The sequence below is a fragment of the Pipistrellus kuhlii genome, unplaced genomic scaffold (assembly GCF_014108245.1).
Source record: "Pipistrellus kuhlii isolate mPipKuh1 unplaced genomic scaffold, mPipKuh1.p scaffold_m20_p_7, whole genome shotgun sequence".
Classification (NCBI taxonomy): Eukaryota; Metazoa; Chordata; class Mammalia; order Chiroptera; family Vespertilionidae; genus Pipistrellus; species Pipistrellus kuhlii.
This window is the reverse complement of record NW_023425573.1, coordinates 42,458,249-42,478,652: the sequence shown is the minus strand read 5'-3', so window position 1 is coordinate 42,478,652 and position 20,404 is coordinate 42,458,249. Positions and strand designations below refer to the sequence as shown.

The 20,404-nt window shown below is 37.0% G+C and overlaps 1 protein-coding gene across 2 annotated transcripts in view; it reads left to right on the top strand.

Moving 5' to 3' along the window:
• Positions 1-20,404, top strand: part of XIRP2 (xin actin binding repeat containing 2) — a 65,496-nt gene that overhangs the window by 19,376 nt on the left and 25,716 nt on the right. The window contains exons 2-3 of one of the 2 annotated variants that reach the window (XM_036421724.2): positions 1,624-1,787; positions 6,952-7,089. In XM_036421724.2, coding sequence (XP_036277617.1) covers positions 1,728-1,787; positions 6,952-7,089 — 198 coding nt within the window. In that variant the 5' untranslated portion in view covers positions 1,624-1,727. Of the gene's footprint in view, positions 1-1,623; positions 1,788-6,951; positions 7,090-20,404 lie in introns of those variants that run through there. The other variant, XM_045575365.1, reaches the window with a different exon arrangement.

Here is a 20,404-nt window from a genome sequence, read left to right as displayed (position 1 = left end):
CTCTTTTATCAGAATCAATTCAAAGAGTGTATTTTTGTATGGAAATGGGGTTTTGGATGATGGTGAACTTCAAAAATGGCTGACACTTGTGAACATATGAGTTTGTACAATCATAAAGTTCAAATAACATAACTCCTTATTCCTTTATATTTTCTGTTTCTTTTAGAAAGCATGGAAAATAAAATATATTTACAACTTAATTAAAATACAGATGTATTTTAATAAGAAATCCCTAAGGAAAACCAAATAATCAAGGAGTCAAAACAGAAGTGATTTTTAATTTGTATCACATTCATTCTCAGCTGCTCAAAGAAACTAATAGAAAATACTAACAACTAAATAAGATGGTTTAATGTGGAAAATGGAGGAGGAAGTAGAGAAAGCAGCTTGGCTATCTGTTACCTTGGGTTCTGTAATCACAAAGATTAAATAAAACCAATCCGAATAACCAAGTACACCAACGAGCTCTGCTCTACGAGGCCCAGAAACTGTTCTTCCTAAGGTGAAAGGCAGGGCATGAACAGGTGATGAATGGACATAAACATACACATACATTTCATACACTGACGGGCCCCACAAAGATCTGATTGAAATGATTTTGGAATTACAATATTCTTTCAGCATAAATAGTAAACTGTCAAGCAGAGTGATAACAAAAAACACCAGATCAAATAAGAAAAACTGGTTTTGAGACCAGGTCTGGCACATACAACTAAGTAACCCTGGAGACTCATATGCAGGGTCCTTGTGTTCTTTTAGACACTGATATCTATTTCCTTATGTGTAAAAGGATCTGATTAGATCAGGTAAGACTATGACCTCTAAGACCTTTCTGTTTCCAACAACTATGAGTCTTCTGCTCTTTTTCCAAGTATGTAGTTTCTACTACCCTCTATTTCTGTCAGGCAGGTGGCTTCAATGGCCAGTCATCTCTCTGAAATAGGTGGCTAACAAGCTTTTTCCCATTGTACTATTATTTCTTTGTTATATGCCATCTCTATGAATAAAAGAAAAAACAGTCCATAATTCTCAAAGCATTCACATATTTTAGCTAAATCTATTTTCTTGAGGGTTGAGGGGTGGATAGAGAAGGAAAGAACAATTTTTAGACTTGCTAAAGAGTAAGGTCAACTATCAAATCTGCCACTTGTTGATTGTATGATCATAGCCAAGTATTTTATTTTATTTTTTTAATTTGAGACTCTGTTTTCTTACCTTTGAATTTTACAAAATAATAGTACCCACTTAATAAGGTAGTTAGAGACATAAATGACATAATAATGCTCTTACAACATTTAGCCTAAATTCAACGCATAGTACTTTGGGAATATTTATAAGTTATCATTGAGTATGTCTCATTAAATAACTATTTCTTATTAGAATAGTTGCAGGAGGACAACATTTTCTTTTCGTGTTTATATAAGCATATGCTCCTATACAGGCATTGTGTAGCTTTGCTCGACACGTGAAGAAAAGAGGTGACAGTGAAACATTGAAAATACTGTGAACCGTCGCAGTCTGCTTTATGACCAGATATTTTAAATGCCGTCACTGTTCAGAAGGTTGATGCTATTTTCTTTGCAAACCCTGACACGTATCTGAACGTACTGCATTTCCTTCCAGTGACTATAGGCCCTGATCAGCCTGCACGTGAATTTGCGGAAGACAGCGCTGCCTGGACTGAAGGTGTGTCAGACCTCCAGGAGGTAGTGCCCTTGAAGGAGAGGATGGCGAGGTACCAAGCAGCTGTTTCCAAGGGTGACCACCGCCACAGCTTCTCCGCCAATGTAAGCTGCTCCTGCTGGTTTTGTATCAGGCAATGTGCTTGTTGTCTGCTCTTCACACACCCTCCTTCCAATGCAATATAAGAATACTATTGGACAAAGGGATAAAGTAGAAAAAGCACAGAAATCATGTGAATCAACTTCAGAGGATCCAAAGTTAAGCGTCAGCTCTGCTACCTGCTAACTGTGTGATTTGGGCTATTATCTTAACTCCTCTAAGAGCTTCAGTTTCCGTAACTGAAAAATGGGAATAACCGTCTACCTCAGGGAGGACTCAAAGAGATAATTTGTGTATAAGCCATTGGCACTGTATAAATGTGTTTTTATTGCCATCATTATCATTTAACCTATAGCTATTCTCCTCAGGAAAGTTGGGAATTAATTTCAAATTTTAATAATGTAGGCCTGCATGCCTCCCTCCTTGGTCTTGAGTATAGTTCATTTAAAATCACTGGCAGTATAATTTCTTTTGCATTTCTCATTTCTCTGTATGTACTAAATCCATTAGCTATAGGTTAATCAACATAGAAATGAGGGAATTAGCAATGTAGGCATTCTGCTAAACCAATTATGATTATAGGAAACAGCAGGATTCAGTAAGACCACCAATTTTTACAGGCAAATATAACTTTGAATATAAAATTATATTCAAAAGAATTTGTGTTCCATATTCTGTGGCCTTCAATCCACAGGATTTGATGAGTCGTTTTATGAGTAGCAGCTTTATAGCTTAATGGAGTATAAAGTATTATTTTATAATTATAATCACCAAATTAGTAAAATTATTCATTTAACCAAAAGAGAAAGAGAGCGAGAATAGCCCAAAAGGGTAGTATTCTAAAACAGCTACTCTTAACATTTCTTTTTTGCAAATTATTTAGAGGCAAGGCTGACTGCCAAACTCATTAACAATGTTGCAATTCTAGATGACATTTAAGTTTTTGCATAGCCATTAAAAATCCATTTTAGATGCAGAATAGATTTTGAATGAATGTAAAGAAATGACATAAGTCCTTAGATCACTTCCAAAACAAATAGTATCACACTTCCCAAAAGTCTTCTTAGATAGCACCCCCTGCTGGATCATTAAGGAACTTTACTTCAAATTAGCATTCTATTGTAAATTGGAGAACTGATTCTTGGGGAAACAAGCTGATTTTGAAAATACCTAATTAAAGACTGGCTATTTAGTAAACCATCTTTTTATCATATACCATAAAACCATAAAAACTTCTGTAGGGTATAATATGTATTTATAATGTGCAAAAAAAAGAATATTTAAATTGGGCACATAAGGAAACTAAATTATTACAAGTTAATACAAAGATTTTAAGGTAATTATATTCTGGATATAATTTACATATAAAATATTAAATAATCCTTCTTTTTCCTGCCAATTAAAGAAAAAACTGAGGGAAAGTGATTTATGGAGATCATGTAATTTGTGGGGAAAGCACACTAAATCTCTAGTCTCTTGACTTCAGTACTCTTTCAACTACATTCAACTGCCTCCTCTCATACATGAAAGCAGTTTTGGCCCAACAACTGTCCTATTATTTGGTTTTGCTGTAAGTAAATATTTTGAGAGAAAATAAAGAACGCATTATCTCAGAGAAATCCTAGTAAATATCTAAAGAAACAAGAAAAAGCATACAACAACAACAAAATTCTGCCTATTTGGTCAGCTGCATCAAAGGTGTGTTCATTTTTTTTTAAGTCATGGAAACTGCTTGTGAATAAATCTTTTGCTACACAAATAATCCAAATATTATATGTGCAAAATCTGGAAGTCACCCATTCATTCCCAAACTGTACCCATTATATTTCAATCACGTTGCGATAGCTGACAATGATCAGTTGCTCATTGTCCTAGCCTCAGCCAGATGGCATTTGGTTGAACCTGAATGAAAGTCATGCTCTTGAAAAGGCAGCAGACTGCAGCAGCCTCCAGAAGAGAAGCTGGGAGTAACATTTGTCAAGAAACAAATTAAAATGCTAGATTTTGTACTCTGCAATTTTATTTCCTTTATCCTTTTTAACACAAGAAATCTTTGAGAAACATATTGTAATTCCCAGTTTATGAGAAATAAAACCGAGGTTGAGGAACTCTGGTCCAAGATTTTAAGTGTCAGAACTGGGATTAGAATCACTGTCTGTTCAGCGCTGCAAATTATGTTTTTCCTAATTTGCTCTAGAACCAAAGACAGTTCTGGTAAAGGAAACTGGTGATTATCCTATATAATAAATGGCTAATATGCAAATCAACCGAAAGGCAGAAGAACTGGTCACTATAATGTGCATTGACCACCAGGGGGCAGACGCTGAATGCAGGAGCTTCCCCACAGGGGGAGCATGGCTTAGGCCTAAGCTGTCAGTAGGATATCTCCTGAGGGCTCCTGGACTGCAAGAAGGCTCAGGCTGGGCTGAGGGACCTGCCGCTCCCCCACTGAGTGCACAAATGTTGTGCACTGGGTCTCTAGTGTAATATATTTATCTAAATTTAGGTAAATAAATTTAGGTAAATTATTGTTAAACTAACAGTTTTAGGTAGGATCCATGTTAGATATTTAAATTAACTTATTAAAATAACTTTACTATTAACATATCCATTAGATTCTGAGTCTTATTTCTGACTCCAAGAATAAGAAACCTAGAATAAGGATAAACATGAAAAAGTTCAAAACAAAACAAAATCTAAGTCATGTGGTCATTTACAAGAACATAGATTAGTTGGGACGTTTAGTACATGATGGTAAACAAGGCTAAATCATGGGAGGGGATCTCAGTCTGAGCCAGCGTAGGCTACTGACTGCCCCATGAGTAAGTCCTGCCATCTACATATGTAAACCTTCATTTACAATCTGAGCTGAACAAGGAAACCTTATCACCATCACTAAACTACAGCTTAAAGGACTTGCTCCACTTAGGTGGGTAACAGCACCTATAGTTCAGCAGTACCAGGGATGTTAGGGATTGTGTTTTATTAATAAAAATAATCAACTGTCTGCATTTTGCATGTACAATTTGCTCTATTCCAAAGCACAATGCTAGAGGAAAGGAATGGGTATATCTGTGTTTTAATCTATTTGGTAGATGACAGGCAACCTGTTCAGTATAGGAATTGATGTTTTTGAGAAAATGCACATACTAGGAGAGTATTCATGTATTAATATAATTGCTGGAGTTTACCAGAATAACTTACATATGATTTGGACATTGTTTATACTTGTTGACAAGAGTAAGGTTTTTCTCAACAATAATTACCTTATTTTCTATAATTTAATATTTATATACAGGATATGGCAAAAGTATGTTTACAGTTATAATACAAATAAATAATGCAATAATTAATACATAACAATATAAGCATAAACTCTGTGTTTCCTTTACTCACAACTGTAAACCTACTTTTGCCCCACCCTGTATCTTTTATAGATGCTCAATTGAGAAAAGTTGCTTATGTGAATTAAATGGTAGGGGTTAAAAAAATAAAAAGATAGTAGCCTTAATTCACCCTTCCCCTTCATTATCTCAAATGTCCAAAGGGATGCCATACTTTCTCAGACTTTACCATGTATCAAATGGCAGTAACTGACCAGGACTTACATTTGACTTTTGTTGCAGAATCTGACAGACTATCTGTTTAGAACAAATAAGTGTACAAGCATCCCTTTTTCCATAGAGTGCAAATTCTCAATTATTTAACAGTCCACGTACCTGGGGAGGGGTTGGGTTGTGAACTTCATAAAGCAACCATTTGAATATTTGCTAGAATTCAGATCATCTTGAGTATCAATTTAGTCTCCGATATTTTGGAATAGGGGAAACCTCAAGACAGTAGTTGTGTTTTTCGTATCTGTTTGAGGGAGAAAAGAGAATATTGGGGTAAACACCCCAGGTCCCCAGGAGTCCACAGTCCATGGCATGCGAACCTCAGCTCACCCACTTCCAGGGCATCCAGTTACTTCCACGTCTGAAGGCTTCCAAGGTTATGTCAGGGCTGAGCCAGACCTCAGGAGACCTGCTGTGGTTTGAAGTGTTGCTGAGTCTGCTCCCGGTTTTAAGGAGACCTGGAGGAGGGGGGTTGGCAGGGGGCCTGTTTGCTTGAGAGTTGTCTTTCCCATCTGGGCTTGAGTGCCTGCTGGGCTGGGGAGTGTGCTATGTTATCAAAAGCAAAACCCTTGGGTTATAGCACTTCCCACTGGGGCATAGAATCTGACAAGACTCCTCAATGTTTTTCAAGATGTTCCAAATATTGCCTGTTGAAATAGATCCTCTCATCTGTAAAATGCCAGTGACAAAGCTAGAATCCTTATAATCTTAGCCCCTACCCCACCCCACCCCCACCTGTGCTCAACACTAGAAGCTGAGTCCTGGGGTGGTAGAGCTGCTGTGTTTCTGCCTGTCCTTTAAACTAACAAGGTTTAAAACAGACAGACAGCTGTGATTAAGGCAGACCCAGCTGAGTTCCAACTCCAGCTCAATACTCACACCCGACCTGTGACAATTTACAAGCTGCCTTACTTTTCCAAACCTCGATTTCCTGACTTAAAAATCAAGGTAATAAGTATCCATATTTCAAAGAAAATGGAGAAGTATCGAATGACAAAATATTTGTAAGTCCATAGCAGCTCACAGTGTACTATGTAATCAGTAGTTGTTATTATTGCTGACATCAATATTTTTGCCTCGGAGATACTCCGAGGTTATTTTATTTATCCTTGATGATTTAAATACATTTTGGAGTGAGTCAAATGTTTTTAATATTCTTAATGTGTTGCCTATAACATGTCGGATTTTAATGACAATATTATTGGGTTAAAATCGATTCTAGCATTTTAATGTCTACTTTCTATGTATTATTAGAGAAATACATTCTAATAGTTCCAATCTCCAGACATCAAGATCTGAAAGGAGAATTAACCTAATATTTTTAATATTCTTGTAACCTATATTAAAAAGCAGATAAATGCGAAAAATAACATGGAGAGATTATTTTTACTAAGGGCTTCTTTCTGTAAGGGTATACTGGAATAATTACATACAATGATGTCATTTTAAGTATATCACCCATTAATAATTGTCAACTTTTTTTTTTTTAAATAGCTTGAGAATCCTATCCTGAGAAAAATATAAAGCTGACTTTTCCTTTTTTTAATGGTCCTAGATGATGGAGGAAGCAGACATGTGCACAGTGCCTGGTGGTTTGGCCAGAGTGAAGCAACAGTTTGAGAAGGACAAAATTGCTTCTTCCTATAATAGCTTTTCGCAGCACCAGTACCAGCATCAGAACAGGTCTGAGCAGGTAATTCTACCGTAGTTCACGGAGAAAGCAAGTAAGGTCGAAATGCTCTCATTTCAGTGCCAGTGTAGGCACTGCCCCTACTAGCCTCAGCCCTTTTAGTGGTACATTTCTTTTCATTCCTCATTAACAAAAAATGGTAAAACGTACATGTTTTAGAAAGCCATTTTTAAAGCCTATCAATGTACCAGTTTACTTCCTTGGCGAATGTTGCCACATTTCTTGGGAACTGTGCTGGAATATTTTTCCTCTCGGCATATAATTTTTCAAGTGTAAATGAAAATAAAACAATTTAGGTTAGTCAGCAGGTAAATAGAAATGTTGAGTACAGTTTTTATGTTGAGCCTCTTCTTCTAGGTCATTATTCCTAGTAAACTATCTGCTTGTTGTTGGCACAAACTAAATCTGAAGCATTATTCAGCTGTTTTATTGCAGTGAGTTTTCTGTTTTCTTAAAAAAAAAAAAATCATCAAAAATTGGCTAGTGGAATTCAGATGTTATGTAAAACTGTATAATGATATCTTATATAAAAGATTTTCCCCACTTCATTCTTCCATTATCATATATCACTAAATATTATCGTGGTATATAATGGTATTTGAATGTAAGAATCTAAGTAATAAAACTTATTAGGCTGAGCTTGGTATTTTGAAAATATGAAATTGCCCTATAAACAGCTGCACTTAGGCCCGTGTTTTCCATGAGGAAGAAATTCACTGGGGTATTTCTGAAATTTTGTAGTAGGAGATAAAAGGGGTTTGAGGGTTTGTTTTTTAATCTCTATAATATTTAGAGTTGTCTAAGTTTAAAAAAAATAAGGCAATTGGTATGTTTGGTGGGGGAGAGATAGAATAATTAAAAATCTGATATGTGAAGAAGTATTTGGTTGTTTTCTTTTTCTTTTTCTTTTTCTGACATTGTCTGAAAAAAAATGCAATATAGATAGCTTAATACATTTATGTAAGATTTCTTTTAATTTTACCAAAAGGAAACATAATGTAACTAAGAAATTAAGAAAGGATATAGTTGTAATCTAATATATAGCTGTTGCAACATATAAGTGAGTCACTTGTGTGTGTTTACTTGAAATTGGTCAACAAGACAAGATGCAATTATTATTAATAATTTAAGTAACAAATTCTACACAGAAATGTAGGTAATGCATTTGCAGAGCCTCTGTTTTGCAGGAAGCACTACAGTAGAGTGTAAGGGCTATGGGCCTTGTGGATCCGAGTTCACAGGCCACCTCTGTCAGCAGCTGAGTGGCAGGCTCAGGGTACCTTCACAGGTATGTGGCTGGGCATTCGCACAGGGTCCCATTCTTACAAGGGCCTTGCACTTAGCTTAATGCTCCTCTGCCATCTTCTTGAAGTTCTGAATAGTTTCTTAACAAGGGACCCCACTTTTTCATTTTGCACTGGGTCTGGCAATTCTATGGCCAATACTACAAAAACCAAATTCATAACCCACTTAAGCTTTCCTTTCTGATAAGTTCGATGAGAAACCTGTTGAGCGATTTGTTTATTCATATAGAGTTCTAATATAGTAACAAAGGACTATCTCTGGGAAAGTATTTCATTACCCATGAAACTTGGACTCACTGAGGCCTCTTTAATACTACAAGACAGAAAACCCAACACAGAGTGGCTGAAACCCAGAGCAACCTGATAGATTCAGTAAAAGACAGTCTTATGGAAGGGAGGTCTGTTTTAAGCTCCAGTAGTATACCAGAGAAGCTAGCTTATGCCAACTCTTCAATTATTTAATTTTTAGCTATCTTGTTAGCCAGATGGTGTCATGTTAATAACTTGAAATTAGCCATGGTGAAAATATTTATATCAGGAAAAATTGCCAAGTGCAACAAACCAAGGATTTCTTTCTTTCCTTCTTTTTTTTTTTAACCCATTTTTAAGTATGTAAGAATCTTCATTGATATAAGGGCTCAAAATATGTGCCTCAAATGGTAGCTAAGCACAGAAACTGAAGTCAGATCACTTGGGTCCAAATTCCTACCCCCTCACTATTTGCTGTGTGACAATTGAGTTTCCTCAATTATAATTAAAGTCAAAGTCAAGGTTATAATAGTACTCCCTCAATAGGTTTGTTAAGAGGATGATTAGTTATATTTATAAAGAGCTTAAAATTGTGCATGGCCCATTTTAATCACTGCATAAGTGTTTATTTGTAAAGGTTAAGTATCATCTTTACTGTATTTCTTCTTGTCTACCTCCTAGCCTTGCTTCCTTTAAACTGCCCCCATTCTCACCCAGGTTGTCCCCAGATAGTTGTAAAAGTAGAATTTTGCAGCCAAAACCGGTTTGGCTCAATGGATAGAGCGTCGGCTTGGGGACTGAAAGGTCCCGGGTTCAATTCTGGTCAAGGGCATGTACCTTGGTTGTGGGCATATCCCCAGTAGGGGGTGTGCAAGAGGCAGCTGTTCGATGACTCTCTCTCATCGATGTTTCTAACTCTCTGTCTCTCTCCCTTCCTCTCTGTACAAAATCATTAAAAATATTTAAAAAAAAAAAAAAAGTAGAATTTTGCAGAGAAAGGATAAGAATCCTTCTTCAGAAATCCCCGGAAAAGGCCTTACCACATCTAACTGGCTCTTAATGAGACACACAAGCCCTATTAGCACTAATTGCTATAGCCAGGGATGATGGTTGGCTTAGGCCTCTGTACCTGTTTCCCTAAATTTTCAGCATATACAGTTATCAATAAGGAACAAGTGAATACTAGGTAAATACAAAGGCAACCAACAAACTGTACATACTTTCACAATAATCTCCTTGCAACTGTAGTTTATTATTAAAAGATGTAGCTGCTATTCTATGAATATGAAATACTGTGTGTGGGAGTAGGAAAAAAACAATCATGCACTAGAAGTAAAATCTGCATGACTCTGGGCCTATAATAACCTCTCAGTTTCATTATCTACATTTAGACATGCTAATGATACCCAATAATTCCAAGAGGAATGGTTAAACCTAATTCTTAATGCAATGCAATATAAAAAATATGTAAAGAGGACATAGGTAAAAACAAACTATTGAAGACAATTTACTGAACTGTGTGCTAAAGTCTGTAGGAAAAAAAAGAAAAAAGTTGCCTGCATTTTAGAAAATGAATAACTTTATAATGCTTATTGGAAATTTGAAATACATGTTCAATTTAATAATAGAGTGAAAAATGTAGTAAAATTCTGTCTTAGATATTAACTTAAACTTTTATAGCTATTAGATGCATTCTAAAAAGCACTTTCTTTATCAGCAGAGATTGAGGATAAGATGCTTGCTGGTTGGGATACACAGTTATTTCTCTTATCCAAGCTGTTGTTGGTTCTAAGGGTATTCCCAGACTTTTTCTTTGTTAAAAGTCCTCGAGATTTATCTGTCCACTATGTCTGCATCTGGCCAAAAATTTATATATTTTTATTTTGTCAATATAAAATTAATATTAATTTGGAAATCTAGTTTTATTAGAGTTAAGAGAAAGAACATTTTTGGGGAGTTTCTAATAATACTTAATGTCACCATTAATAATAATTTCATAAAGTATAATAATTAAGTCCAATCTGCTTATTTTTTTCTAATAAATTTAAGTCAGAAGTTTCAGTATAATTAGCTGATGATTTGGTAACAGTTTGTATGGGAAATTATAATAGCAATGGGGCTAAACAAGTTTATATATAGTTTTTCATTGATTTCAGAGAGGAAGGGAGAGAGAGAGAGAGAGAGAGAGAGAGAGAGAGAAACATCAGTGATGGGAAAGAATCACTGATTTCCTGCCTCCTGCACACCCCCCACTGGGGACCAACTTTGCAATCTGGATATGTGCCCTGACCAGGAATGGAACCATGACCTCTTGGTTCCATAGGTCTACCCTCAACCACTAAGTCGCGCCCTCCAGGCACTAAACAAGTTTTGAAAATTAAACTATCATTGAGGTTAAAGATCCCTTCTGTTTTCTGATTGATCAGACTCTTTTATAACTATTGAAAAAAGGGTTCTGAAATAGAATTTAAAAAATGTGATACAAGATAGAGAAATACTCATTTATGCCAGACATTTCAAATTTTGGTTAATAGCCACCATTTTTAACATCACCCATTTGGATTCTGCTTTTCAAAACAGTTATTCCTGATTCCAATGTCTATGAATGAAACCCAACCCTGCTAAGGGATTATAATCATTCATTTTAACCCCTGTTGATATTTAGGCTAGAAATATATCATCGGCATTGTTTCTGGCCTTGCCTTAGGAGTTCTTAGCATTCCATGCCAGCGAAAATATTTGTTATCCTTAATGCTAGAATGGAAAGGACCACTTAAGAGGGATGCTTTTAATCCATGTATTAAAAACAGGCTCAATCTGGAAGAGCATTCTGAATAATTCATCCCCGAATTCTTAAAGGGGTGTCTTAAAATATGCTGGAGCAGATTAGAATAGATGTGTTATTGGCATGAAAAGCCATTGTCTTTTTTTTTTTTTTTTTTTTTTTAGTTCATTTTCACTTGCCCATTCTAGGGTTTCTTTTTTTAAGACATTCTTCCTCTTTTCCTTTTTTTTTCCAACAGCTCTATTGAGATATGATTTACATTTCCCCCAGACCCATGAGCAGACTGAGATGTCCATTTCTTGTGCCACAGTCTCACACACAGGGTTTGATTCTCATCTTTTCCTATAAATTTCATCTTCGTTTTCTTTCCCCATATTTATGCAGTACTGAGTAGCTCTTTGCTTGTGAATTGTTAAGTCCTAGAAGGCTCTTATTTCCTAGAGTTGCTTTTTTTATTATTTTTAAGTCTCTTAAGTAGAGAACAGATGGGTCCCCCAAATCTTTGGAAGTAATCAGTGTAATTCAGAGCTCAGGTAATTGCTTTCATGTGAAAATGGTTGCACTAAATCCATGCCAAGAGTCTGAAGTATTCCTGACCTTCACTCCCTGCTGCCAAGTCTGATGAGGACCAGGGTGAGCTGCAAGACAGTGTTTCTTTGCACATACATCTGTGTCGCAAAAATCCTAATGTCAACATTAGCACTCTGTAAGATTATCTGTATCTGGCACAATCCCTGGAGAATACTGATCATTTTTGACAGCTTGTGACAGATATAATCTGACATCGATGTGTTTTAGACTCTTAAAAGGTGACCCATAATTATTTTCTAGCAAACATATTTTTATCAGCTCAATGTCCACATTGCAAATCATTTCTCATGAAAGTGCTTTAAACCAACCTTGAACTTTCTGCCAAAGCATAATTTTTCAAGGTCATAGATAGCTATGAACAGCCCCAACCTGAGCCTAGATCTCTATCAACATGTAAGGTTATGACCACAAGCATCCTTGTGTTGTCCTCCAATTTTAAATAACTATTACCATTTAAAGTAACCTAACTCAAAATGAGGCAGTTTGGAGTAATGGTTAAGCCTCCTGGTTCCAGAGTCAGACATCTCAAGTTAAAATCTTTTGAGTTAGCCACCTAGTCTCTTCTGTAAAACGATGATGAAATAACAGGCATATTTTAAGAATAAAAAGAGATGGCCCCTGTAAAACTCTTACTGTAACGCCTGACATATATGAATTATTCAATAAACAGCAGCTACTAGTATGTTCATCAATAGTATTGCACAATGGCCAAGAGAGCATTATCAAGTGGCAATTATTCTCAAAGTAGAATATGGCTCATAAACATTTCATGTATATGTAAAAAAGTAAAGAAGGATAGCATGTTCTGTGCCTCACACCTTAGCTTTCTTTGGCCTTGAGAAATAATCATTTCCCAAGAACTCATTGGGTAATTAAAGATTGGTTTAATATTAACACACCTGTGTATGTTTTAGGCATGTGTTGCTCTGGAGTAATCAGTAACTTTAGTGCATATTTTAAAAAGTTGTCATAATGGGTCTTCTTTTGAGGAAAAAATGCTTAACCTCAGCTCTGGGAAATGACCAGATGAGGGGGACCTCTCCAAGAGAGAGGAATAGCCCTAACACCCGCACAGGTTTGCTGCAGCCCTGGATGCCATTATGAATTGAAGTCTGTTTTTTAAGTGGGAGCAAATGAATAACATAGTGTTTGCCTTTGAAGACTGCTTTAGTCACAGTATTGTGACAAGCTGTACCGAGAGGAAAATAATGTAATTAATATATGGATTGAATCAGGCAGGAGAAAAAAAGGCTACTACACAGCTTGAATAAATAGAAAAGAGGAAGAGTTGAGGGAGTATTGTTTTTCTCCCCCCCCCCCATTTCTATAAGGGTTGTGGTTTCTCGGCCTGTTTTAGCTGATGAATGGAAGGGAAGGAAAAGTAATTGTGAGGGATACAATTTACCTCATGGCATTTTCTGGTTTGTGCAGTTGAAACCATGAAGATAAATATATTCCTACAACTGTCTTAATAAAATATAGCAAATATATTTCAACATGCAATGTTAATGTGTACACATACCAAGAAATAAGGCCCACATTTGCTGGGGACCTGTTCTTTTGGGCACAGGCCAGAGTGGCACCCTGAGTTTTCTCCAGACAGGGTGGCAGGCACATGAGCCTTACTTAGGCTGAGTGAGCAGAGCAGGATCCCTGTGCATGTTTCCGAAAAGACACAAGCCTTGTCCTTGAGAGGCTCAAAGTAAAGCTGATAGGTAGATTGTAGACATAATAGTTTTACTCTGTTAAAAATTAATACTCTGCCTGACCAGTGTGGCTCAGTGGTTGAGAATCAACCTATGCACTAGGAGGTTGTGGTTTGATTCCTGGTCAAGGTACATGCCTGGGTTACAGGCTCAATCCCTAGTGTGGAGCATGCAGGAACCAGCTGATCATTGATTGTCTTTCAGCATTGATGTTTCTCTTTTCTCTCTCCCCCTCTCCCTTCCTCTATGAAATCAATCTATCCTATGTAATAAAAGAGTAATATGCAAATTAATACATATTACCACTACACCCACAAGCCATGCCCACCGGCCAATCAGGAGTGAGTATGAAAATTAATCCAACAAAGATGGCTGTGGCCACAGACAAATCAGGAGGCTTGGGTTTCCCTGGCAATGGAGGAAGCCAAGATTTCCGCCTGCCCTGGCCTTGCTTGGCCTCCACCCAAGGCTACAAATTTTCAATTATAGAAGATAAATAAATCCCAGATACCAGAGCCTTTGCTTGGGTCTCTGGGGGGCGTGGCCAACCTGCAAACCACCACAGGCCCCTCGCCCAGGCTGCCCATAGCCCAAGGGAACCCCCATCCTGATTTGGGACACCCTTCAGGGCAAACCAGCCAGCCCCCACCCTACACCAGGCCTCTATCCTATCTAGTTCTATCTAATAAAAGAATAATATGCAAATTGACCATCACTCCAACACACAAGATGGCTGCCCTCATGTGGTCAAAGATGACTGCCCCCATGTGGACACAAGATGGTTGCCACGAAATGGCCAGCAAGGGAGGGCAGTTGGGAGGAGCCAGGTCTGCAAGGGAGGTCAGTTAGGGGCAATTAAGCCTGCAGGGAATGGCAATTAGGGGTGAGAAGGCCAGCAGAGGAGGGAAGTTGGGGCTGATCAGTCCTGCAGGGAAGGGCAGTTGGGATGTACCCAGGCCTGCAGGGGAGAGCAGTTGGAGTGAACCAGGCTGGCAGGGGAGGGAGGGCTTTAGCAGTGACCAGGCCAGCAGGGGAGGGCAATTAGGGGCAAACAGGCTGGCAGGGGAGCAGTTAGGCATCAATTAGGCTGGCAGGGGAGTGGTTAGGAGGTGATCAGACTGACAGGCAGAAGCAGTTAGGAGTAATCAGGAAGGAAGGCAGGTGAGCAGTTGGGAGCCAGCAGTCCTGGATTGTGAGAAGGATGTCAGATATCTTTCAAGGGGTCCCAGATTAAAGAGAGTGCAGGTTGGGCTGAGGGATACACACCCCTATGCATGAATTTCATGCACCAGGACTCTAGTATATATATAAAAGTCTAAGCAACTGTTACAACTGGTCAACCAGTTGCTATGACATGCACTAACCACCATGGGACACTTAATGCAGAAGCTTCCCTCTGGTGGTCAGTGTGCTCCCACAGCCAACCTCCAACTGCTGGCCAACTTCCCACAGTCTGTCCCTCAGACTGGGCAAGATGGCCCCGAACAGTACCTATTGCTGGCCAGGCTGAGAGAACCTACCCATGCACAAATTCGTGCACTGGGCCTCTAGTAAAAATATATTATGATATTTAAAAAATAGAAACTCTAACAACAAATCTGTTACCTCTTTTCTTTTCCAAGTCCAGAGTGTTAAGTAATTTAACTTCTACAACTCTTTCTCAGTGCCTGTTTTGGTGATGAAAAGAACATAAAATTAACTTTTGCATGCTGGCTCAGAATCAGATGACCAACTCTTTTCTAAATAAATTAAACAATAAAAGAATGGCCTCTACCAATTAAAGTCTATAATCCAGTTGAGGCCAGAGCTGCACAAACTGGTTTATGCAGAATTCAGTTGATTGGTAATATCTATTAAGCAAAACATCCCAGTTCCTAATTGTGCCATACAGCAGTCCAGCTATGCTTTACACTAGAGACTCAGGTGGTGTTGTTTTTTCAATTCAGCAAGAATTGGAAATACAAACTCTAGTCCAACTGTGGGTTCCTAGATGCCAATTTAATAAATTGATTCATATTGCCTTCTGCTCTTGCACTCAAACCTATCTCTCTTATGCTCACTAGTACCCATTGTATTACTGATTTTCACACCTGTGTCCTGGCCACTGCTGCCTGGCCATTTTTCTCAGGACCTCCTACCACTGTTTCTGTCTGTGTCTCAGCTCTTCCTACCCATGTCCACCTTCCTGCAGTTCTATATAGGTCAGGGTGGAATCCTGTACCTTCTTTGTACAGAAATCGAATAGTAAAGAATTACATATTTGGGAACAATTTGTTGCTCAAGTTGTCAAATAAATTAACTGCATGTAGTACTGCTTGTACCAATATGAGAAAAACAAAGACAAAACACAATCTAAACTACATGACAACTTGTATTTCTCAGGATGAAAGGAAGAGAGGTTTCTCTGCAAGCCCAAAGAAACCACTAATTGTTCCCCAGTGTCTATTAATGCTTACATGACTCTGGTCTGTCTAGAAAGGCATCTGCAATCCTTTAAAAGGCCCTACCATGTGCTACTCCCCACGGGTCCCCTGGGTTGCAGACAGGAGTGTAGTGGTAGTGGGTTTCGGTGAGGCTTCTGTCTGCTGGTTTCTATATCACTCCAGACCTGAATCAGGATAGCTTTCAGAGTCTCTGACACACCACCTCCTAACTCTTCCGTGATAAGCATTAGGATAAGGAATCAGAATCAAAGCACTCTCCCTGGTAGGCTGGGACATGGAATCAGTGGGAGCCCTGATCACCTAAGCCATCTACGCCCTCCTGGAGGTGGGCCTCAACTCTGGTGATACACGGAGCTGCCCCCGGAAACCAGGGAACTCTGATTCACTAGTTCTGGCATGTAACCAGAGACCAGGGGATTTTATAGCTCCCCAGGTGATTCTGATTTCAGTAATGAACATGACAATTCCGACCTGAGCCAGGATTTGTTATCCCAGAGATGACCACACCCCTCAGGGGACTCTCCTCATCCTTGGGCAAATACCAGAGCCTTCTAAAGACTTCATCCCACTGTGGCATTTTAAATTCATTTCTTTTTTACAGAGGACAAATTATAATCATTTGAATAGTATAATTCATCATTTGCACAGTGTTCAGAAATATTTGGGGGAGCTTTGGGAGACTTTGATGAAGTCCACTTTAGGCTGGGGTTCAGTTTGTGAGCCTAACATATACATTTGTACCATATTTAAAAAATTTCCCCAAATCACATTTTTGTTCTTGGTGTTATTGGTTGTGTTTTACTATTGGAGGATCAAAAAAATATTTTCCCTTTGTCCTCCACTCCTTTCCTTTCTGTCTTTATTTTTTTAGGCCTTTCATAACAACATACGTTATTATGATAATGAGAAAATTATCTTTCATATTCAAATCAGTCAGACCCTGATGCTTTGAACCAGTAGATTGGGAAGAGTTATGAAATGCACAGGCACCTCTTTGTTTATTTCTCTCTGAATAACCCCTACACACACACACACACACACACACACACACACACACACACCCCAAATCCATTAAATCCATTAATAAGCTAATGAGGGGAAATTTTTATATATTAGAACTTGCTTCTTTTTTAGTTTCTGGGTTTATTTATAAAATGAAGAATTTATGGTTAAATTAAATGACATAACCACAGAATGTACTTTCCTTCACTTTTTTCTTGGGGTGGGGGAGCGGGGCTTGTTTAGTATGTATACTGAGTTACTGGGAAAATAGTTCACACAAAGTAGGTGTGCAATGAATCTTTGTTACATAAGGAAAGCAAACACTAAAATAGCACTTATGAAACTAATAACCTTCTGAACTAGTTACTATTATTATTACTTTTTTTTTCTTTTCTTTTGTACAAGAAATGGGCTCAGGTGAGGTCTAAGGTCACATTCAAAGAAAATGAGCAAATGTGATCCTAACCAGGAAGATTAACTCCAGAGTGTGTGTCTTCATTTTATTTATTGTTGTTTTTTTTTATTCAGTTGATAATCATTAAGTATCCACCATATGTCAAGTACAAAATGTGTTATGATGAGTATGATATTAATTTGCCCTCAAGGAGCTCACTCTATCAGAGAGACAGCTATACAACAAATAATCACAACTACAATATAGTAGATTCAAGGAGAAAAAAATAAATGAAGTTGTTGGAACACAAAAGGTTGTCATAAACTTACTTTAGATAAAGGATTGTCAAAAAAGACAATCAGAGAATGCCTCAGCTTAGAATGAAAATAATTTTCACGAATATAGAATTGCATCATAAGTTAAAGGAACAACATATGTTCCTTTATATTTGTAAATAATATATTTGTGAATATGGTAAGGCATAACTGAGGCATGAAGCTTGAGATGTAGACAAAGGCCAGTTAATGGAGAATATTATATCTTTGTTAAAGAACTATTACTTTTTTTCTATCACAATCAAGAACCATTGAAAAAAATTACACAGGGGAATAATATGAATAGATATGTATTTAAGAAAGACTTTTATGGCTGTATAGGATTGATATGAAGGGGTCATGGTTGGACATAAGGATAAATGTTAGGAGACTCCTGAAATAGGATATTAAATCTACAAGGACTTAAATGAGTCAGAAGGTCTAGAGTAAAGAGGTCATGGACTCAAGAGATAATTAAAGATAGAAATTTGCAAGGCTTAAAAATCACTTAAATATTGGTGAGGGAGAGTTAATAGTGAAGGACATAATAATTATGTTTCTCTATTAAGATACATGTTACCTCTTTAGAGTATTTTCAGTCATTTTGCAAGCTTTTTCTATGCAGTTCCACTGCTCCTTGAAAATCTTAAGTATTATCCTCTTTTATTGTACTTTTATGTTTATTTACATCCTACTGCCTCTTTGGTTTTAAGATGCTTTATGTCTGTATTGGATTGAAATATAGTGTAGCATATATCAACATAAAACTTCTGGAAGACATCCTTTACTGCAAATTGAATGTTTTTATACATCCTGTTTTTTAGTTTATAAAATAAATATTACTTATATAACTAATATGTTTGATGGCCCTTTGAGAATGCATCTTCTATATATTTTTGTTATGAATCTTTAGCATTTTTGACACTAGAATATGTCTCTATAAATAACACTTTTTGGAAAGAAGAAGACATTCAGAATTCTAGGGATTAAAGCTGGCACTACTTATTCAGAAGCCTCTTTTTTCAAAGTCATATATTTCTACTTTTAACTTAAGTATTTTTCAAATGATATGTTTTGCTCTTTATGGCTAAATATGACCAAAGAATAATTATTATGAGTCAAGAAAAAATTAATCGAATACTGATACTTCTCTCATAGATTTATATAATAACCTACATAATTCAGGCATCTATAGATGTAATAAATATTGTCTCAAGAAAATTTTCAACTAACTGAGCCTTTTTTTCCCTCTTAAATATATGTGTATATACTTTTCTATTTTGAGAAGATATAGAGATAGATAAATAAATGACTAATAAATAATAGATACGGTATATAATTTTGCAGGCCAAAAGGGATTGGCATGAAATATTCAAAGTAATGAAAAGCAAGAACCTACAACCAAGATTACTTTACCCAGCAAAGTTATCTAGAATTGAACAAATTAAGAACTTCCCAGACGAGATAAAGCTTAATGAGTTCATTATCACCAAACCACTATTACCAGAAATATTAAAGGGTCTTCTTCTTCAAAAATAAGAATGAGGAAGATAGATAAACAATATTAATAATAAAAAGGCAATTAATACGTATTTGTCATCCATCCACATGTTCATTGCAACATTATTTACAATAGCCAAGATATGGAAACAATCTAAGTGTTCCTATTTGTGTACATTGAAAATAAGGATGAGGTATTGTTTTTCATTGTCACCGTAAGTATCTGAATTTAATTTTTTTTATGTAATAGTAATTCTGCCCAGTTCACTCGAATACTGTTTTGAAAATGTATTGTCCTATTTGAAAAGTTCTTTACCTTGTATATGTGGTTGTTGCCTTAGTGTATATTTTGGATTCTTGGTACAGGCTTCCAACTCCCTCTGGTGATGCCAGATACTCTCAGCATCACAGCACTCCCCATATTTTTCCACAGATGCTCTGATTACTTGTAATTCTATCAAGAGGCCTTTTTCTAACTACACTTTGTTAAGTGATTGTCATGTTATTGTTATACACATTCGTTTCAGTAACTCCACTTACCAACTACGTAATATTCAAAGATTGTCACTTGAAATACCCCCCAAAAAATAAAATGCTAGGATTATGTGGAAACATTTTAGAATCTCAGTTTTTAAACTATTTTTTTATAAAGTCATAAAATTGTCCTACTCCAAGGAAAATAATGTGACTATTTGTGCATGCGTTCAATCCTACTATCTACCAGGAAGCTAAACATTGGGATTTGAGGATCCATGAGTTCAGTTAAAGGATATTTTCATATTAAAAAATGACTGTGCAATGTGATACAGATGTGTACTGAAAGTACAGAAATACAAAAAGAAAAGAAGGCCCAGCAGGTGTGGCTCAGTGGCTGAGCGTCAATCTGTGACCCAGGGGGTCACAGTTCAATTCCTGGTCACAGGACAAGGTCAGGCTGGAGGCCTCCAATCAAAGATTATCTGTCATCACTGATGTTTCTATCTCTCCCTCTCAATTCATTTCTAAAATTAATTTTTTTTAAAACAAAGA